The 22856-nt window shown below is 37.3% G+C and overlaps 1 protein-coding gene across 1 annotated transcript in view; it reads left to right on the top strand.

Moving 5' to 3' along the window:
* Positions 1-22594, top strand: part of ADAM7 (ADAM metallopeptidase domain 7) — a 46450-nt gene extending 23856 nt beyond the window's left edge. Inside the window, 11 exon segments of the mRNA XM_029202333.1 lie at positions 707-882; positions 2500-2589; positions 3621-3816; positions 4222-4324; positions 5326-5512; positions 9660-9740; positions 10868-10946; positions 11472-11557; positions 11559-11578; positions 12168-12267; positions 22556-22594. Of these exon segments, the coding sequence (XP_029058166.1) occupies positions 707-882; positions 2500-2589; positions 3621-3816; positions 4222-4324; positions 5326-5512; positions 9660-9740; positions 10868-10946; positions 11472-11557; positions 11559-11578; positions 12168-12267; positions 22556-22594 (1157 nt within the window).
* Positions 22595-22856: the final 262 nt, after the last annotated feature.

Below are 22856 nucleotides of genomic sequence, written 5' to 3'. Positions count from 1 at the left end.
TATCTAATTTTACATCATTATCTACAGAATTAGTAATATTTTGGGGGGACCATAACATCCCACTCAAACGTATCCAAGACTTTAAAAGTCCATCTGTATCCAATCATTGTATCAATAATAATGACAAAGGAGTCAAAACAAAAGGAAGATGGAAGGGAGGCAAGTTTCAGCTTAAAAAGAAATATATCACATTCCTAAGATGTGTAAGAGCGTACTATATATTAATAGTTTGTTTCAGAAAATGTTTATAGAGAACTACTTTGTGCCAGGCACTGTGTTAACTAGTGCTTATTTTTAAAAACTTTGAACACGAGTCAGTCCCTGTATTGAGAAGCTTGTATTCTTGCATGGATGGTAGGCAAATATATAGATTATTTCAAGTGGGGCAAATAAAAAGTGATATGGGAGTAGCAGGCACAATTGGTCAGAACCATGGGCTTCAGGAAGGATATTCTGGAGGATATATAGTCTGAGTATTTTCACTAAAATAGTATGTGTTGGCTGTGTTTCAATAAGACATTTTCTATAATAAAGAGCCCAGCTACTACTCTGCTGTAAGTGAGACAAGAGTAAAAAAGGTAAATGGACCTTGAGTCTATCATTTACGTATGTTTTTTTGTTCTAAATTCTTCATAGAACTTTCATAGCTGTTCTACCACTATGCATTGAAATGATTAATCTTTATTTTTAACTCGTCCTATCTCTGGCATTCCTGCACTAAAATTCAGTAAATGCAGCAAAACCCAGTACCAGCAATACCTCAAGGATTACAAGCCAACGTGCATGTTCAATATTCCATTTTCTGATAAGTTAAGTGATTATCCATATTGTGGAAACAAGAGGTTGGACGATGGAGAAGAGTGTGATTGTAGCCCTGTTCAGGTATTTGCAAATGATGTTGCCTTTACATTTACAAAGTGTAACCTCAGCTAGAATCTAGACAGGGATGTAGCCATTAATCAACCATGGTAATTCTTATAAAGCTTTAAAAACTGTGCTTTAAAAAAAAAAAAATGGAAACAAGTTGTTGGTGCAGCCTCAATGCAAGGCTTCTTACCAAGTCATGTAATGATCTTGCTGGAGATTCAAAGCATCACATTAGCCTGGTTTATACATTAATTGGCTCTTCTTGTGAGAAGGGCTCATAGGTGTCGTTAAGTCTGATCTCTCATGCACAGTAGGAATCTGTTCTACAAAATCCCTCACAGTCAGTCAATCGAGTTTTACTCAGGGTCTTATGAGGTTAGTCTATATCCCTGTTGACCAGTTCACATTATTAGAAAAGTTAATTGAGCAGAAACCTTCTAAACTTACACATATTCATTGCAGTCTCTGGTACATTTAGAATAAGCCTTGGAGGCATATTTTAAATTAATTCTTATTCTGCTTTTCTCTAACATAGGAGCTTTTTCTTTCAAGAGGTCATCATATAGGTATGTGTCCTAGATAATGACTTCTCACATTATCAAGTGCTCATAAATCACCTGGGCATGTTGTTAAAATGTGGATTCTGATTCAGTAGGTCTGGAGTGGAACTGAGATCCTATTCCTACCAACCTGCAAGGTTGTCTAAGGCCACCGGTCCAAGGACCACATTTTAAGTAGCTATGCTCTAGACACTGCACAATTCAAAATTCACTCTGGCTATGAAGAGACTCCAAGATCAGAGCGGAGGCAGCGAAGGTCCAGAGGTTACAGCTTCTATTTTTCAAATGTCTCAGATTAAATGGAAAGAGAATCCTAACTTTGGAAAGTGATGCTTTTGCCTATGTGCATTTTTTGGAATAGTTCTACAGTTTCATTCCAACACTTGAAGTACCTTACATGACAGGATGCAGACAATATTTTGCAGTCTTAACTTTGTTTCAGCAGATAGGGTCTAAGTGTCCATCCTGTTATTATTATCTAACGATGCATTTTGTTAAAAGTTCAGCCAGAAATATTTAGCATCTTGAGGAAAATATAAAATCAGAAGTCTCACACCCAACATTTAGCATGAGAAGCAGCAGGACTCTTCCAGAGAACAGAAGTCATCAGGAGAATGGAAGGTCACAAACTTTGGGCTTTGTATGCTACCAGTGAGAATCATTAGCTGTGGAGTACTGAACAGCACAAGGGAAGGAAACAAAGTAAAAGTCCCAAACACCAGTTGCAAGCAGTAGTCTTTGTATACATATCATAGCCAAGGACCATGCATTTGGATTTAACTCTGAAAAACAATTATGGCTAAATTGCATAGAAGCACCACAAATTAACTCTTCAAACAGGAGCCAAACTACAAACTGCTTCTAATTTTTTTTTTTTTTTTTTTTTGCGGTACGCGGGCCTAGGTTCCAGACGCGCAGGCTCAGCGGCCATGGCTCAGCGGCCTAGCCGCTCCGCGGCATATGGGATCTTCCCAGACCGGGGCACGAACCCACGTCCCCTGCATTGGCAGGCGGATTCCCAACCACTGCGCCACCAGGAAAGCCCTAATTTTTCATTTTTGATTATTGCCAGGAGTGCACTAATCCTTGCTGTGAGGCACACAAATGTATGTTGAAGCCAGGATTTAGTTGTGCAGAAGGAGAATGCTGTGAATCTTGTCAGGTAAGATCCTTTGCTAGGACTGGGTTTCTCTGGTCTCAGTTTATTAAGTATACATAGAACCAAAGAGTCGTTTGGCCACTGAATGACTTTCCACCACTAATCCCAGATTGGAGCTAAGATTGCTTGTACCCAATACAGCCTCTTCTGAGATGCTCAGACTTCTAAATACTAAGCAGTGTTATGGTCTGGAGAGTGGAGAAGCAGGTAAGCAGTGCTTGGACTTTCAGGAGTGGAGTTATACGACTAACATGATTCTTGCTTTTTTTGTCGATCATTACCAACCTATTTCACCTCAGCTGAGGGGGAAAATGGCATCCCAACAACAGTGAACTGAAAGGGAAAAGGGTTATCCTGGAATTGGAAAGTGACAATGACTAGTAGCTGGAGATATATTCCTAGGAAAGATGACCAAAAGTCCAAATGCCTCTGTCTAAGGGTTTATTGACACTCCTTTCACGCCACTGGATTGCGAACTGACAAAGGAAAGGAAGTGTGTTTTATTCATCTTCAAATCTTTCCAAAACCCAGCACAAATTAAATGCATATTGAATGGCTGTATGAGAGAGAATATTTCCGTGTCATGCCCTCCAGCAGTGAGAGCCTGGGTATGTTTTTAGTTCATCTGAAAAGATCTGATTTATTGGGAGTGGTGATTCCTCATTAGAGTCAGGTGCTCCCAGTCGTGTGTGTACGGTGGGGGGGGTGTGTGTGTGTGAGAAAGGGATGTACTAAAGGGATGAAGAAGGCAAGATGAACAGAACATATGCTTCATTTCTCCATTTTATGTCCATTCCAACTCTTCTCAGTGCTGCTCTAATACCAAATTTCAAAAACACCAACTTGTCGCTCCTAAAATTACATAAAAACCAAGAATGCTAATAATTCTCAGTGGAGTGGAGAGGGAAGTCATGATCCATCCTTAAAACTTTTAGATAAATTAAATGGGTCAGCCTCCTTACTTCCTCCTACTTACTGAAACTTTCCTAACCTATGGGTGTCCAAGATTCAATCTATTCGTTTTTCTTCAACAGCTGAAAAAAGCAGCGTCTATATGCAGACCAGCAAAAGATGAGTGTGATTTTCCTGAGATGTGTACTGGCCACTCTTCCGGGTGTCCTAAGGACCAATTCCAAATAAATGGGTTTCCTTGCAAGAATGCAAAAGGCTACTGCTTCATGGGGAATTGTCCCACCCGGGATGATCAGTGCTCTGAAGTGTTTGATAAAGGCGAGAGACAATTACAGTGAATGACTGATAAAGATAACAGCCGTTATTTCTGTTACTGTCCCTTAGGAATCTGGGGACAAGATTGGAGATAATGCCATTTGTGCCAGATATTGGCACCTGGCACCTTTCTGAATAATACCTTTCATATTCATTGACTTTACCTCTAATATTAATTGACTAGCTCAGTATGTGGGTTAAGGTATGTTTCTTTTTTATATTCATATTCCTTCCTAAAATATCCTCCCGAGGCAATAGGATAGTTTTTAAGTTATTTAGTTGTCCCATTCTGCTTCACTGCTACATGACACTGAAATTTCAATTATATTAGAAAAGTAAGGCATTTTATGATATGTCATATTCATGCTTTCAATGTTTTACTTTTATCATACCGTTTTTGGGTCCCAGAGGCAAAAGATAGTTCTGATATCTGCTACAAGATGAATAAAATTGGAAATAAATTTGGATACTGCAAAAACAAGAAACACGTATTAATTCCTTCTGAAGAAAAGTAAGTGCCTTGTAAAGAAAAGTACGTGCCCTCTGAGAGTGTTTTGTAAAATCAGAACAGCTCTTGTTCTGACAGCTGCCAGCCTGTTTTTACTGAGATTAGGAAGAAAGGGAAGCAGGAAGGGAGAGACCACACATCCCTGATGGAATTAACCGGCATTTATGTTCTGTATTGTAACTGAAAGTCATGGAACACAAGGAGGAAAGATGGGAAAGATTTAAGATTCTTAGGAAGAAAGGGAGGAAAAGAAGCTACAAAAAAAAGAGAGAAAGAAGCAAACAGAAGGAGGGTGAAAATAAGTAGAAAAGGGGAGAAGAGGAAAAAAGAAGGAAAGCCATCAGAAGAAAGAAAGGTAGACGCTGAAGTTGAAGACAGAATAGGACAATTGGATGTTAGATCTGATTTTTAAAAAACATGTGCTGACCCCCACTTCTGGGTTTGTTTCTGACATTTGGCAAGACTTTCTGTGTGCCCCCAAACAGGATTTGGACTGAAAACAACAATAATAAAAACGTAGAATCGAGTTCAACTTTGCTTCTAAATATAATCCTAAAAATGGGCAGTAGCTTAATTTCTCTCACTTCCAATTGCGGCCTAATCTGTAAAGAGGGGGTTATAATAATAGCAACTTCATAGATTTGTTACGAGAATCAACTGATGTGCTCCACGCAAGAAAGAGTAAGAAGGAAATCTTAATATCCTGATTAAAGTTATGCTAATTCAAATTACTAATAAGAAATATTCTCCTGTAAACTTGAGCTAATATTGCTTTATGAGAATTACATAGATATTATAAAGAAATACAATCATTTTACATCTTTGTCTACTCATCTCAGTTTCCAGGGTCAGGAAACAGGGTCCAACAGTTTACCCAGCCTCTCCTGGGCTCTGACAAGCCTGGTTTAGAGAAACGTGACCGGGCCATTTCACTTCCAACCTAGTCTCTAAAGTTCTATTGTATTTCTGGTCCCAAGTGTGAGAATACTCCTCCTTTCCTTCAGAGATATCAAATGTGGAAAGATATTCTGCACAGGTGGGCAGCATTCTTCTGTCCTTGGAGAAGAAAAGATCTATCACCTTAAGAAGCCTCTGAAGCAGAATGCCACTGAATGCAAAACTTTTTTTTTATACCACGATTCTAAGGATTTTGGCCTGGTTGCTCCTGGAACAAAATGTGGAGATGGACTGGTAAGATGAAGGCCCTTTGTTTTATTAAAACTGCTTGTCCAGTCACTTAAAACCTCATTGGATCCTATAAATGGTTCCAGAGGGCTTATATATGGGAACACAGAAAAAAAATCTGCAGTATTTTTTTAATTGAGCAGAGTAGCAATAACACAATAGTAAATATTCATTTTGCTTAATATTTGTTATACAAATTATGAAAATATTATAAATGTGCTTAATTAGTGTCTTACAGTAGATGCTCAATAAAATTATAGACTGAATTTTTTAAAATTTATTTGACTATGAAGTAGCCATAGATTCTTCATTTATTTTATTCATTCAGACATATTTACTGGGCACATACTATGGTGCCAGTGTCTGTGCAGGACACACTTGATGTAAAGATGAGTGTACTTGAGAATTTCGTAGATTAAATTAAGTGTGTCACTACAAAACTCAACTGTTTTCACGGTGATGTGATCAATGTGCATGAGTCCAAAGGAAGTGGCTGACTTTACTTGTAGAACACAGAGTGGCATCTTCTGACACCATTAAATGAGCGACATTTCAGCTTTGACTTTATGAACAACATTTTTCAACACACAGAAGATGAGAAAAGACCTTTTAAAAAGAAATATACCTACATAATACGCAAAGGTACAAATGTATGGCATAGACAGGTAGCTGACAATTTCAGAGTGACTGGCGCTCTGAGTGAAATGGCAAAAAATTAAATTGAACAGGTAGAGTGAAGCCTGATTGGAAAGGCTTTATCACTCCAAGATGAAAACGTGAGAATGTAAACTAAAAACAGTAGCCATCTCATCAAGGTTTAAAAACACAAGAATATTTGAAAAAATATAACGCCGTAGAGAAAATCAGCAATTTTGAAGTTGAGCAGTTTCTGTGATATGAACCACCCCCTGACACTGCCATCCACAAGCATTACAGTATCATTCATATAATGAGATAGATAAATGAATTGGAAAGTAAAAATTCAGCATGTAAAAGCAGAATCAGAATTTAATAATTTCATAGAGACCTCTATTTCAAGTCCATAGATTTAATTATACAGTTTCCCATTAAAAGACTAAATAAACATAAAAATGGCGAGGGGTTAATACCTGTGAAAATTTGGGTATGTGTACCAACCACAAACTAGAAAGTTCAAGGACGTTCAGTAAGATAGAGTATATGAGGCATTGGTTTGAAGAAAATACCGAATAATTTTCTACTCACTTCAGATAAGGAAAATCAGCCAGAGGTACAAAGCAAACGTACAACATCCCTTTCACAGAATGGCAGGAATTAAGCCAAGAAAATGATAGGGGAGCAGTTATTAAGGAACACTTCGTGATTGTGCAAACACATCACGACCATGTACCACCACACTGAGTGCCTAATTCCTTCTAGAGAAATCTTAGTACGGAAGTGCGCCACTCACAATGGTACCAATTCTTGAACCAATTCCTATTGAGGAAATCTATGCATAGCAAACGCTAGTCTGTAGAGGTATCACAAGGACACTACTGACAGAATTTGTCATTTTCATATTTATTCTGAGATACTATTTTTTAGACTTGAGGAACTTTAAATGCCTAAAAACATTCTAGTTTCTCTTAGTAGTTATTCTTTCTGGGTAAATTTTAATTTGGCATGGGAAAAGAGGACAAACATATCCCATTACCCCTGGGTGCCCTTTTCCTTAGTTATACTATAGAACTTACAACATAGATAAGAAAAAAAGATGAAAACTAAAAGACGAGAAACAGTAAGAGAGAAAGATAGTAGACTGCAGAGAGAATGAGAGTAGAGGAGAGAAGAGAAGAAAGAGAGGAAATTAGTTAATTCTTTCATTCTCTACCAGAGAAGAATTGCTCAAAAACTGTCTCTGTAGTTATCTCTTTATTAAACATACAGAACAGCAAAATCAAAATAAAATACATCTCAGTATTTTCCTTTAGTTGAGCCTGAAATACTTGAAGTGAGGTCTACATGGGTTTTAAAACAATGTTTCTCAGTGTTTAATCATGTATATAGAAAACCCATTCTAGAAGCATAAGGAAAGAAGATAAATAACAGACATAAGAGAATTCAGTAGTGAACAAAGGAGACCAGTCTAAGATATCAAAGATGACAGTCTCCTATGAAACAGATGCATTTTTAAAAAGAGGAAAATCCTTTAGAAATAAGTTAAATTTATATTTTATACTATTTAGAAGGATATTAAATCTATAAAAATGATATAATTTGAAATCAAGAAGCACTGCCTTCAAAGTGCAAAATGAATCGTGATTGCCTGTTTATATGCAATTTATGCAGTAAGTCATGGAATAGAAACTCCAGGAAAAAAAAAAAAAAAGGAAATTGGAAGCTAAACTTCTCAACACAGAAAAATAAGATAAGGAAAATTTTTTAAATAAAAGAAAATGAATAAAAGCAAGAGAAACAGTGCTAAGAAACCTGATACAGTGTTAATAGGAATTCTAGATAAAGGAAAAAGAATAGAGGTAAAAAAATGTAATTAAGGAAATAATACTCAACAATGTCCCTGAGCTTAGGAATGAATAAAGTAAAAACTCAGTACCAGGAAAAAATCATAAAAATAAATGAGCATTTAGACTTATCTTCATACCATGAAGTCAACAATAAAGAAAATGTTCTATGAGCACAAAAGAAGGCAAGTATTATTTTTCAATAGGAAAAATTATCAAGTTACCATCATATTTATCTCCAACAAAACATGCCGGAAGATAATGCAGCAAAATCCACAGTTTTGGGAAACAGAAATATGGTGACCCTAAAACCATATATATAACCAAGCTATTATTCAGAGTGTAAAGTAATAGAACAACACCCTCACAACCTTATGATTAAGACAATATACAGTAAAATTAGACAGCATTTATTTTCTGAAAAGAAGAATAGTCAAGTACTCCAGCCAACTGGAAAATGAATTTAAATTGAAGTGATATCTGCACTTTCGTATTCACTGCAACATTATTCACAATAGCCAATGGAAACAACTGAAATGTCCTTGGACAGGTGAATGGATAATGAAAATGTGATTATATATGTAAATATATATATACACATATATGTGACTTTATATATATATATATATATATATGAATATTATTTAGCCTTAAAAAATAGAAATCCTTTTTAACAACATGGATGAACTTGTATATTTCACTTATGCTAAGCAAAATAAGCCAGACACAGAAAGACAAATACTGTATGACCTCGCTTATATGTGGAATCTAAAAAAATTAAAGTCACAGAAGCAGGAAGGAGAATGATGGTTGCTGAGGATGAGGGGTAGGGAAAACAGAGAGACATTGGTTAAAGGATACAAACTCTCTGTTATAAAATGAATAACTTCTGGAGATCTAATGTAAAGCATGGTGACTATAGTTAATAATACCGTAATGTGTACCTGAAATTTTCTGAGAAGTGGATCTTAGGTGTTATCACAAAAAAAGTAACTATTTGAGGTGATGGGTGGGTTAATTAGGTTGTTTGTGGTCATCTCACAATGTATAAGAGTACCTAAAGTCATCACGATATACACTTTAAATATATACAATTTTTAATTGTTAAGTATACCTCAACAGAGTTGGAAAAACATTTCCAGATGTAAGCTTTTTTTCTAAAGAAACAGGTAAAACTAAAAATAACAGTTGACAAATAAATGAGCTAAGATAAGCCAGGCAATAACCACAAGCAACACAACAACAGTAATTTGGTCATAAAACCTACCCCCCAAGACGAGCGTAATTTAAAACGAAAGTAATAAGTATAAATAAGAAGATTAATTGATTTTGACAAAATGCCCAACCAGCAACTGTGAAATAAACGATCACAGATCCTTATCAAATGAGAAGAAAACCTGATAGAAGTAACAGAAGAAATCGCTGCAATTACAGTGGTGGAATCTTTGATAGATTAACATTTGAAGAATTAATAAGGACATAGACATTATAATAATTAATGTTTGTATACAACAGTATTTGAATGTGCAGTACACATTTCAAATAACCATTGAATGTTTATAGAGGATTTCTTCTTCCACAGAAGATTCTACATGTGGTTTTTCACAACAGAACAAATGATGCAAATTCTAAGAGCAAGTAATTCTAATTCATCTTGGTGACTTCATTTCTAGGTGTGCAGCAATGGTGAATGTGTGACTACTGCGCAGGCCTACAATTCAACCGACTGCTCCTCTCAGTGCAATGAAAATTCTGTAAGGTTTGACTCCTTTTTAAATTAGTGTCTTACCAGTCATTTATTTACACAAGACTTCATTCCTGAGCCCATGTATAAGTGCAGGTGTGCACATGAGCGTGTATGTATATATGTATGTATAGTGATTTTTAAATAAAATATGCATTGGGGATCCATTTTTTTCATGTATCATCAATAATATTGATCCAAAAGCCAAACCAAGTATTATACATAGATAATGCCAGTGTTGCAAGTATATGTCTTATCATTGGACTGGTAATCTAGAAACCCAGGAGCTTACATATGAATGAAGTTTAAACCTGAAGTTTAATATTGGATCTATCATAATTTCACTTACAGTTAAATTACACCAATATCAACAATAGCCTAAAGCTTTTGAGAAAAACAATAAAAGCAATTTTTTTCACTCATTTAACACTGTTCAATACTAGCAGTACCTAGCAGTTTGCATGTGTGGGTAACATCTTTCCTAAGCCAAACTAATCAGTAACACGTATATAGAATTGTACTCTTTCAATTATTTTACATATATATTAAATTTTAAAAGCTTCATAACAACATTAAAAGATAAGTACTATTTCTATGCCCACTTTCAGAGATGGTGAACCAGTCGCACTGATGGTATGTGCAAGGAAAAGCTGAGAATTCAATACAGAAAGAGTGTGTGTTCTTAACCATTACACAATGCTCTTTGATGAACTAAACATTATGCCATCACTTTTTTCCCACGTTAATATTATCTCACTGTTACTAAGCCTAGTTAGAGTCTCCTCTTTGGCTATGACATGTCCAGCTCTAGCCGGGCTGTTCATTTAATAAGATTTATGGCTTCTGGAAAAATAAGTCAAACTACCTGGCTCATCTGGTTTTGAATTTGTCAGGATCATTCTCTTGTTCCAAGGCCATCTTCAAAGACAGCTGCTCCTTGTATTTTGTTTGCTTATTTTTCCCAACATTGATTTTGGTAAGCAGTTTTGTTAATTAATCAATAAAAAGTTCATGAGTGCGTGGGTGTGTGTATTTTTGGGTGTGTGTGTTTGATGTAGAGCCGGCACTAAGCTAAATGAGCTTCAAAACACAACTTACCTCAGTCCTTTGATGAATTATGATTTACGGCTCTTCCAGGTGGATGATGGTGAACTTGAGTGCCAGTGTGAGGCAGTACAGGCATCTGCGGAATGGGAGGAAACCTTAAAGGTTACCAGTGAGCATCCTAGATTAATATAATATCTTTCATATATCAAAAGCCTGACCAGTGAGAATGCTTTTTGCTTATATTCTAAGTCTACTGCACATATGTTGTATTTCTGTATGGATTTGTATGGAATTTTTGGTACATTGGATATTTAAATACCCAAGTTTGAATTTACTAAAATTTCTTTTTAGAATGAACATATCTCCTTCTAGTTAAATTTGGATGAGTTCTTCTAAGAACCCGTAACACAATAAGGCCTTTTCTATAGTCAATAACTGACAATCCAACTTTTCCTGCTGACTGTGATTCCCTTAAGCACAATGGAATCTTGGGTGGAGTGTTAATTGTTAATACAGATAATAATTTGTGCAATGTTTTAGTCTTTCACTTTATTTAAAAAAATAACCGGTGGAGGGAGAATTAAAGCCCTTTAAGGAAGGAATAAGCAGAATTGTAACAGCTCAGTTAAGTGTTAATATTCCATCATCCTAAAGTTGATGTCCTGGCTGAAGTTCATGTGTCTTAATGTTACAGATATCTCCATCCTGGTGGTTGGGCTCATCCTGGTTATTATTGGTGTTGTGGTTGTCATAGTATTAATTCGTTACAAAAAATGTATTTAAGTTGAAGCAAGTTCAAAGGTATGTCTGTATTCTCTGTGTGTTGAAGGGGACCATGACTGAGACTATGTAAGCTTTATGGCCATAGAGATGGGAGAAAAGTATAAGCCTCTTACTGAAGGCCAAGTAGATTAGTAATAAGTCAGGCTTTTACACACTTTGCTCTCATTGAAATGTTTATCCCAGTGACTCCCAAACTTTGCTGCACACTGGAATCAAAAGGGATTTAGGATTGACATACATATACTACTATGTATAAAATAGATAACTAATGAGAACAGACTGTACAGCACAGGGAACTCTACTCAATGCTCTGTGGTGACCTAAATGGGAAGGAAATCCAAGGAAGAGGGGATATTTGTATACGCGTGGCTGATTCACCTTGCTACACAGCAGAAACTAACACAACACTGTAAAGCAACTATACTCCAATTTTTTTTTTAAAAGGAGATTTTTTAAAAGTACTAAATTTGATTCCTCCATCAGATTTAATTGTTATAGAGTGTAACATGAGTATCAGTCTTTAAAAAATCTCCGAGATGATTTAATATTAACCACCGGCTTACCTCATACTTTAGCTGGTATCAACATTCAATTCCTTTCTTGACAGCCCACCGAGAGAAACCCTAGGAGTGGAGAATAAAGGATACTTTGGTGATGAGCAGCAGACAAGGACTGAGTCCATCTTACCTGATATTCACCCCCTACATGTAAGAAAATATCATTTGCACTAATCAATTTAAAAAGTAGTTTTATGTATGTGTGAAGTGGAACTACCCCTAAGCTAAGTGAGGTGGGAAATGCAGAATGGTCTAACCTGATTCCACACCAATAACCTTCCGTTGACAGGTGGGGAAGGAGAGGATGGCAGGACTCAAACATACCAAGACACTATTTCAGAGCAGAATATATTGGTTAAATAAAATACTAATTTGTGCATGACTGGAAAAATGTACAAGCATAAATCATATTCTGGGATATGAAACAAATCTTAATAAATTTAAAAGAATTGGGGTCATACAAAATATGTTCTCAAAATAAAATTCTATTAGAGATCAGTATCAGAAAAACACTGGGAAAAATCTTTCTCGTAAAAAATTTAAAATGTACAAGACTAAACGATGGTGTTACGAGATAAATATTTGGGGGTAAAAGTGTAAAATCACATGCAAGGAGGAGGTCATTATTTTAAGTTGGGAAAGTGGCTAATTTGGGGGGAGGAAGTGGGTGACAGTAATGACAGGAAACTTGAAATGGCAAAGTCTTATTCCTTAATCAGTGCAGTGATTGCAAGGATATTTACCTTAAATGGTTCATTAAGCCATGAATCTGTTTTGTGTGTGTTTTTTATCTGTATTGTATTTTCCCAAGAAATGACTAAAAATGAATATGGGCAACAATGCCAATTATTAGTGGGGATATAGAGAGTAAAAACTCTCATAAAAGCTAATGAAACTTTAAATGGTACAACCAATAGGCAAAATTCATACTATACCCTAAACGTGATCATACACATTCGCTGTAATCCAGCAATTCCTGTCATTATGAACACACTGAACGGAAATGTGTACATGTGTATATCGGAAAACATCAACAATAATGTTCCAACAGCATTATTTGCAAAAAGTGAAAATAATACGTATGTCCAATAACGCTACAGAGAAGGAAAAACGAACAAACTACTGACATTTACAACATACTATTATATGTGATATCTTACTGTCACATACTCTTAGACAACACACCGAACCTAAAAGCAAACTGTATGATTCAACTTAAATAAATTCAAACTGACAAAACTACTCTATGGTATTAGAAGTCAGGGTAGTCATACCACAGGGAAGATTTTCAGAGGGAACGGTTAAAGTTTTATGTTTTGATCTGGGTGGGGTTCGGTTACCCATAGGTGCTCATTTTTTAAAATTCACCCACCTCATACTTTGTTTGTACATTTCTTTGTGTATCTTTTACATTAAAAGAAAAGTTTATTAAAATAACACCCATAGCAATATATGAAAACCTAATAAAAAAGCTGACAATCCTGTAAAAGTCCTTGCAAGCAGTGGCTTGTTCAGCACCTTTAACAACAGCTATGATTTCCAAAGCATTTGACTCGGTGGAAAAAAAAAAAAAAATGTGAGTGCTGCTTAGGAAGCTACAAAAGCATTCCTTTAAAAAAAAGTTAACCAGTGAGGAAAGAATTTGCGATAAGATTATACCGATGAAACTGCCCACCAGGACCGAAGTCTTGAAGGAAGTATGAACTGATCCTTGTTAGATGCAAATGCCAATGAAAATATAATGGTGCTAGTATTTTAAAATAAGGATTTTTTTTTTTTTTTGGTTTTGCTCCATGGCTCCAGAGATTTTGAATGCTTTACCCCAACTCTCCATGTCCCAAAAGGCCTGTGCTTTTTACTGTACAATATTACAGAACAAGCTCCCACCCTACCCCCAGGAACACATATATGACATTATAGTAGAAAGGCTTTTACTGAACTTCTCTTACTTATGTCTGTATAGTTACCCTTTCTCTGGTAATATGATGGTTGATCATTTTTATCCATTCATACATTTTATTATGCCAGTAGTGACCCAAATCAACAAGTCTACATTGTCCACGCAAATGAAAGGAAAATATTGTGTAATAATTTATTAAGCTTACACTGAGATTTTCTGATATGAGAACACAGGATGCTAATATCAGGTTTAAATAAGAAACTGAATGTAAATGCACTTAGCACCGTGTCTGGTATATATTTAGCACTTAATATGTGTTAAGTGTCTACTATGCCTCATGCACTGTCGCAGTAACTTTCCTAATTACATTTTCTTTAAATTAATGTGCAAAACAGTTGCACTCCCAGAGAAAGGATTCAGGTGAAGTTAGCCTGAGCATATGATCAATGATAGATAGTCACCAGAGGTTCAAATAGAGCCTGGGGCATATTTATATTGAATACAAAATCCTTAAGGGCTTTTTGGATTTTTAGTTAAATGGGGGAACTTAGAAGAAGAGCTCATATTTGTTAAATATATGAATGAATTTAATTAACCATATAGCATAACATATTATAAATGTAGATTTATAGGACAGTTTGGGTCCTTGAATCTCTTGTTTAGGTTTTTTGTATTATTTGTCATAAAATTATATGAATAATAATGACTTAGCTGACTCCTGTCTGATACATTAGTTACCCATCAAAGGCCAGTTCTCAGCAAAATTGTGGTTTGGAAAAGATCTGTGTTTGGTGTCCTTTCCCAGTTACATTAATGATATTTGGTTAGCTTTTCTGTCTGGTACCCAGTGCCTCTCCTAGGTCCTGTTTCCACTGAACCATGCTGCCTGGTTGTATTAATGTCCACGGGGGTTAAAAGAAAGCACTTCAAAAAGGGTAACTTCGGCAGGGCACATCTGCATTACGATAGTAAGTTCTGGAAATCCTCAAAGACCTCCAAGGTCCAAAGGGATGTGCCTGGTTGTGGAATTTCAGGCATGCAGACAATTAGAGACTCTAAGATTTGGAAGTTAACAGACTGACCTTGAACTACTCATATCATAACATGTAAAGAAACTCCCACTCTTATATGTATGCTTGATTTACAGATAAGTTGTTAGACTCATCCATCACAAGAGAACAACCTAGGCAAGAATATGGTCTCTGTGTGTTTCAATATCTGTACATTTACTAGGACTGTATCCTGGAGACGACTAGCAAATGTATTTTGTAGGCTTGGAAAATAGTCATATTTGTTTGAGCCCTAACTGCAGGTTAAGAGTATCTCTTTTCATCAGCCAAGAACTGCAGGGTCCTTGGAGAGACTTCAACCAGTTTCTTGAGTCCGCACTACATCACGCTGGTATGGTCCCTTGGCTCTTTTCTGTTGGTTGTGCTAGTCTGTGTACATTTCACTAATAATCTTGGTACCTCTTAACCACTCATTGGTCCCTTGAAAACTTCCAACAGTATAACATGGCTCTCTGACTTGAGGCAGAAACAGGAACTTCCTACTTCTCAGCAGGGCTGGGATGAGGGTGATAAAGAGCACAGTGACTCTTGTAAGTACACAGTCAGATACTGTCATTATTTAAAATACTGACTGTGCTCATCATGAATTCTTGGGAATTAGTTCTGATTCTTTTTTTAAACAACACATTAACATATTATTGATTGTGATCACAGAGTTTGTTTGTACCCCTTAAATGCTGCTCCTGGGACAAATGCCTTGCTCACCTTGCCCTGGTCCCAGCCCTGGTTCTCAGGGGTCAAACCCAATGAGAGCTTCCAGAGAGGCCTTGATTAGCAGAGGGCTTTCCGCTAACTGAGGAGATGTCTTCCCTGAATAAATACTGATGAGAAAGAAACAAATTAGCTAAATCAGCCCACACATGCACGAGAGACACGGAGCCAAAAAAGATATATTACCAAGTTTCTAAGAGCACCTGTACCACTGGAATCTTTATCTACACCTGTATCCTCAAGGTCACACAGAACACTTCTTATTCAGAACTGGACGCCAAAATCACCGAGATTCTCAACTACATCTTTGTAAACTCAGCAATTCTCATTACGCATTGTTCAATGGCTAGAAGTGTGTGATTAAGGTAGTGTTCAGTCTGTGGCTCCACAGAATCTGCCTGTCACACAAAAGGGTCTCAGAACGTGCTGTATAGTCAGGGTGGCACGGAATGAGCATATCTCCCCATGCCCTGCTCCACCAGCACAGTCCCTTTTTATAAATTGGTTTTACTGGGATTTCAACTGAGATGTTTTTTGAATGAAAACTCTAGTACTTGAAAAATATTTGGCAATCTTCTTACCAAATATATTGCTGGAGAGAGTTACAATCAGGATAACAAGGAAACATGGCTTCTGATAAAACTTCACTTATCCTGAACTATCATTGCCTCACCCCACCCCCATCCCCTCCATTCCCTAGCGATTTACAGTCTTAGGTTTTTCATGGATCAAAAAGAGGTGGTCTGTGTGTATATGTGCTCATGGGTATGTGTGCCTGTGTGTGAAATCTGGTTTTGTTCCTGACACAGATTTTTCAAATGCTAGTCTCCTTTTGTGTTCTTTGTCTACTCATTGATTGGAGAGATCCTCTGTTCTTATCAAAAGATTAGGAAGGTTGAAATTGTTTCCCCTGATATGTTTAAACTTCTAACATAATTCAGCAGTGCATGTTTTAGTCCAAGAGTTTTCAACTTGACTGAAGGAGCAAGCTAGAATTCAACAGTGTCAGAGTCTGAACACATTTTGGAAATAACAACAAAAACAAAATTTCTTTCTCAAACTTTTCTTGGTTAGAGTATACATACCCATGGGTTCTCATGAGGTATTTTAAAGGACATAACAGTACTGGTAATCATAGAAAAGGTATCCTTTCTAACGGAACAGTTTTTTCCATGATTACTTTGTCCAAGTTTTCACTTACAAATCAATAACTGACTATGCCCGAGGGATGATTTCACTTTTGAATTATTAGGTCTAATGTCAGAAAATTTATCAAAAAATTGTGATTTTTGCCAAAGGGAGAAAAAATGAGCATTCAGAGTTGTTGTTTTCATTCCTTCATTCATCCATTCAGTGACTTTTGTTGAGTCCCTACAATGTACTGGGTTAATGTGAAGCTTTCCCCAAGAAAGCATTCTTACTAGAAATACTGCCCAATACACTTTCCCTGTTGGGATGGAGAAGAAAAGACTTTTCTAATGGTCCCTCCACTCCACAAGGATGAACCTGTCTCATACTGGGGAGTAGAAAGAGATGCTCCTTAGTGCAAGCAAACTGGCTTCTTGTATTGAAAAATAAAATGATTTTCTTTCTTTTGTGATAGGCTTGTTGATTTTATTTTATAATGACGGCTTAATTAGCCATGGCTAAGGCGATCTGGGAAAATGTGAATAAATGAAGTACAAGAGAATCCAGAAAGGTTACTGTAATTAGTAGATATAAATGAAATATAACATGCTTATAGATTTTGCAGAAAACAATTTACTTTTAACCATCTCTTTTTATTTAGAGCTTGAAATTGGATATCCAAAACGGCCGTGCAAGGCTAGGCTGAGGATTCTGGATGCAAGATCTTCTTAACCTTCCCTAGATGTTTGCTACACATATTTCTGGTAGTTTTTCAAATGTTTTTTGTCCAGACAGAAAACGGTGAAGAGAAACAACATCTTCTGTAATATTTACCTGTAGAATGGCATAGACATAGGCTACCAAAAAAATCTACCATTTTTCAAATGCTCCTTAATACAAAAAATAGTCTTCTTGCTCTAGGATTTTCTTACATTAATCTAATTACTTAAAAAAAAAAAAGAGTCAAAACTTAGAGGACAGTAAATTACAACGCTGAGTCTAAGAAGTAAAACATCTCTTATAACAGGTTATTTCTTTGGGAACATAAAAGTACTTATCTTAATTTGAACCTGACATAATTACCATTAATTATGGTTTAAATGAACTTCTCTCCTGCAGAGATGCCAAGGAAATCTGTGCAGGAAACATCAGATTCCACTAGTTAATTAAAAGGTAGACAGTGAAAGAGGGAAAAGAATAGTCACTTTAACTACAAAAATCCTTCTTAAACTTGTGGTGGCAGCCAAAGAGGACATGAAATGCTCCTGTTAATTCTAAATGACTAGACGTTAATTCAAAATTCCTTATTTTTTAGAATTCCTTAAGAACTTGACAGAAAAGTCAGAGCATTACAAAAATTTCAGAAAATTGACTCCAGCAGAGAAGAAAGACAATTCCCACGAAGGGCTTTTGAGATCCTTACAATACACGGGTTTGAGCACTTCCTGTGCGATTTCTGCACTGTTTCCTTCCCTTCCTGTCAGTTGACGGTGATGCGCGGGATTGTCCTGGGAATGATTTCAGCTCCTTCTTATATGGGGGCTCCTCAAAGTGTTCTCATGGGTTCTCTGTTTTCTTTTTTGTTAACTGCTAAAGCTATCTGCAATTATTTTTTCACTTACTGAAATAAAGTTTTCAAGGGCTAACTGCAAATTTTCTGATTCAATGAAATAAAGACTGCAAATCAAAGAAGAAAGCTGATGGTTCTTGGTGAATTTCTGTGGCTCTGCTGACTGGTTGATGGGAAGAGTGAGTGAAATCAGCAAAGGACAGCAGTGACTCAGCACTTTGTACCTAGTGTGCTTTCAAAAAGCATCTGTTTTTCTAATCAAAGCTATTCCTTTAAGAAACAAAACTGGCACCTTGGATGGGCAATGCATTCATGCACCAAGGGCATTTACCAGCCTGTGGTAATGAAATAAGGTTTCACAGTATATATTGATAGGTGTTATAGATTTAATTTGTCCCATTTTCCAGAGTGACATGAGTCTGGTCTTGGTAGGAGACACAGAGTCTGCCTCTGTGCTCTGACCTCCACAAAAGTGCCTGTCTCCTGTGTATCCTCCACAGGATAAGTTGGACACTTAAAAAAGAGATGATGAATACTTACCTGATTAAAATAAATCTTTATATGTAAAAAGAAAGAAAGAAAGAAAGAAACAATACCGATAAAGGCATGCTTAATGCAAAATATACTAATTGAAATATTTTATGTAAATTTTTGAGAAAAGAGAAATTCCATATCATATATACTAGCCTCATTAGAGCAAACAATAATCCTCATGTCCAAGACAAATATCATATGATATTGCTTATATGTGGAATCTAAAAAAAAAAAAAAATGGTACAAATGAACTTATTTACAAAACAAATAGTCACAGATGTAGAAAACAAACTTATGGTTGGCAGGGGAAGCAGGGGTCAGGGGGAGGGTTAAATTGGAAGACTGGGATTGAGATATACACACTACTACATATAAAACAGATAACTAATAAGGACCTATTGTATAGCACAGGGAACTCTACTCAATACTCTGTAATGACCTATATGGGAAAAGAATCTAAAGAAGAGTGGATATATGTATATGTATAACTGATTCACTTTGCTGTACACCTGAAACTAACACAACACTGTAAATCAACTATAAACAATTTTTTTTAAAAAGACAAAATGAAGGGATGTTCACATATCCGTATTTGCCTGAACAATACATGTTGATCAACAATATACATTTTGGTGATATTCCCCCTTTAAAAGAACCATTTTCTTGATTTTTTTTTTTTTTTTTTTTATTGTTCCCATATCTCTTTCAGAAAACTCCCCTCATGGTGTCCTTTCCGAGGACGTCACTCATAGCCTCTGTCTTGGGATCCACATTCAGCTAACTACCAATTTCTAGTGATTTCTTTTTTTTTCAAATTTCTTTTCTCCAATTATAAATGTCTGGAATTCCCTAAGTCCTCCTGCTTCATTGCTTCCTGCCTAGATAATCACTCTAGTCTTCTAATCTGCTTCCCTGTTTTTCAAATAACCCCAGGGGCCTTCTGACAATCGAGCATCTTTTTAATTTCAGGTGGTATTCACCATGCTTGCCCATACTACTCAACCTGGGCCTTAGAGACTTTACCTACAGTCCTTTCAAATGCTGCCTCTCTCTGCTCTATTTCTTAGGGATCTTCTTCTTCCAATATTGTCTACAGATTAGGAAGCATTTTCACAGCCATCCCCTACTAGTGGGCCCCTTGTAGGCCCAGTTCTGTCCCTGGTTATGGAGCCAGTTATGATTTCATAGCCTTGATATTTCTAGCTCTTGTCACCTCCCAGGGTTTGAATCCTTTCCCTTGAACCCACAGGCACTGACAGAACTCCTGGTGGGAATGGACTTACCTGTTAGACCTACTGTCCGAGCACCTCTGCCTCCCACCTCAGCCCCGTAAGTGCCTTGCTGCCCTGCCACGAATAAATAACCCTTCCTGATGCTAGTACTTGCCTCAACTTAGACGGCGCTTGCTACGGGTCTGGGAGGTTGTGTCTTGGGATGCTGGGCTGTGCTTACGGCTGGGTCATGTGCCCTCTGCCCTGGACAGAGGCAGCTGGGGCTTCGGGGCCCATCACATGCACTGCTCCTTCCAAGACCTTTTATCTAACTTTGTATTTAAATTTTTTAAGGACATTCAGTGGGCTGGTTTGGGTTGGTGAGCAGGAAGCCAAACGATTGATCAGCAAAAGTGCCAACAGAAAACAAATAGGACAAAGATGCATCTTAGTTAGGCTGAGGTCTAGTCATAGGGAGGGCGAGAGTGGACCGACCTGAAATGGGAAGAGGCGGGTATAGACATGAGAGAAGCATGGCAGGTTTGACAAGCCCCCCACACCATCCCACCCCCACCTGGGGGGTGAGTACCTAAGAGAGCGCCACAGAGGAAAATCCAAGGCATGAGTGAAACCCAGCTGAACTTTGACGATGCTCCCCAGCCCAGGCGCAGACCAAGGGCAGAGGGCCAAAGGTATATCGGCTCCCAGAATTTGAGCAAAACCGCTGCCCAAACCTCTGACCTGTGAGTGATACAGAACCAGGGAACCCCACAGGAATCAGTAAAATATAAAAAGAAGTCAAACTGAGCAGAGATGTGAGTGGCTGTACATTGCAGGGGGTGGAGGGCAGTTGGGGGATAGATTCTGCAGTTTAACTTCCCACAAAATCACTTTAAAAAATTCTCTAGGGCTTTCCTGGTGGCGCAGTGGTTGAGAGTCCGCCTGCTGATGCAGGGGACACGGGTTTGTGCCCCGGTCCGGGAAGATCCCACATGCCGCGGAGGGGCTGGGCCCGTGAGCCATGGCCGCTGAGCCTGCGCGTCCGGAGCCTGTGCTCCGCAACGGGAGAGGCCACAGCAGTGAGAGGCCCGCGTACCGCAAAAAAAAAAAAAAAAAAAAAAATTCTCCAAAAAAATATATCAGAATCCGTATTTGTTAAAATACATTGTCTAAATGCTACAGTGCCAAGGAATCTCAAGTATATTTTTATATCATTTCTGCCAGGAATGCAGCGATGGTGACCCAAATGAAAACAAGACAAAACCAGCATTGCCAATAGCATCCATTACAGTCCTGCCTCAGTATCTGTGGAGGATTGGCTCCAGGACCCCCCAAACAAAACTCCTCCCAAGCTCAAGTCTCTTACATAAAACGGCAAAGTATTTGCATATAACCTAAGCATATCCTCCCAGTATACTTTAAGTCATTTCTAGATTACTTGTAATACCCAATATAATGAAAATAGTAGCTTTGTAAATAATTGTAAATAAAATGTAAATGCTATGTAAATAGTGGCTGGGATGTGGCAAGTTCAAGTTTTGCTTTTTGGAAAGTTGTGAATTTTTTAAAAAATATTTTTTCATCCTCAGTTGGTTGAATCCCTGCATGCAGAACTCATGATTACAAATGGATGACTGTATTCTCAAATATCAACCAGCTCCATATACCCAATTTGCCTTTTTCTCAAAGCATCTGTACTGACACGAGATTGTGGAATTTTTAAAAAATCCACACATTTTAGCACACACATGTGCTAAAACTGGGAAATATATTCTAAAGAAAGGTAATAACCTCCTTATAAACGTGCATATATATGTGGCAGGTCTGTCTGTACCTGACAACCCATCAATGAAGTTCTTAGAATGCTCACTAGGTGGCGACATAGGAAACTAAATCTCCTGTGAACAGGCAGCTTGCTGGACGATTTCATCCCTTTGTCAGACACCACCAGGCCGTCAAAATCATGACTTTAAATAAACGTACTAAGAAATGTGTTAAAGTCCTGTTCTTGATTATTAAGGAGGTAACTCTGTGAATTTAGCCAGACACAACTTCCTGTCTGCCAGGGTCATGGGTTGAGGTAGAAAAATAGGGATCATTATCACTGAACAAAAGGGGAGCTGGGCTGGCAGCCTGAAAGCTATGATTGGAGATTTTAAATTGGAAAGACAAACACTATTTATTCTCAGTTCTGCAATCCAGTCTTCTTGAAGCTGATCTGTCAATAGTCCCAAATAACCCAGTCTCCTGAAGACTCCTGTGAGGTTTTGCTTTTGTTTTTAAATTTTGTATTATCTGTGTACTTATTTTTTAGAAGGCCGGCAGATTAGCCACTTCTGCCATGGAAACTTGAAGAGCTCCCCCTTTTCCAGGGACACCTAATGGATAGAAAATGTCAGGAAAAGCCACAGCCTGTGTGACATGACATTTTGGTGGACCCTTGATGACAACTGATCATCACCAAAGACTGAGAAATATTGATTAGACTCCTGAGCTCATTGGAAGCTTCCTGATCACTTTCTAACTGAAGGTCAGGCTTTTAAGAAACTCATAAGCCGTTCTGTAAGGAAGTGGCTGCCTCGTGGCCTTGACAGAATCCATTAACATCTTTCTCC

Source organism: Monodon monoceros, unplaced genomic scaffold (genome assembly GCF_005190385.1).
Source record: "Monodon monoceros isolate NGI ecotype Baffin Bay Population unplaced genomic scaffold, NGI_Narwhal_1 Super_Scaffold_5, whole genome shotgun sequence".
In the NCBI taxonomy this organism is placed as follows: Eukaryota; Metazoa; Chordata; class Mammalia; order Artiodactyla; family Monodontidae; genus Monodon; species Monodon monoceros.
Note: the sequence above shows the minus strand (reverse complement) of the source record. Positions and strands in the feature narration are given on the sequence as shown.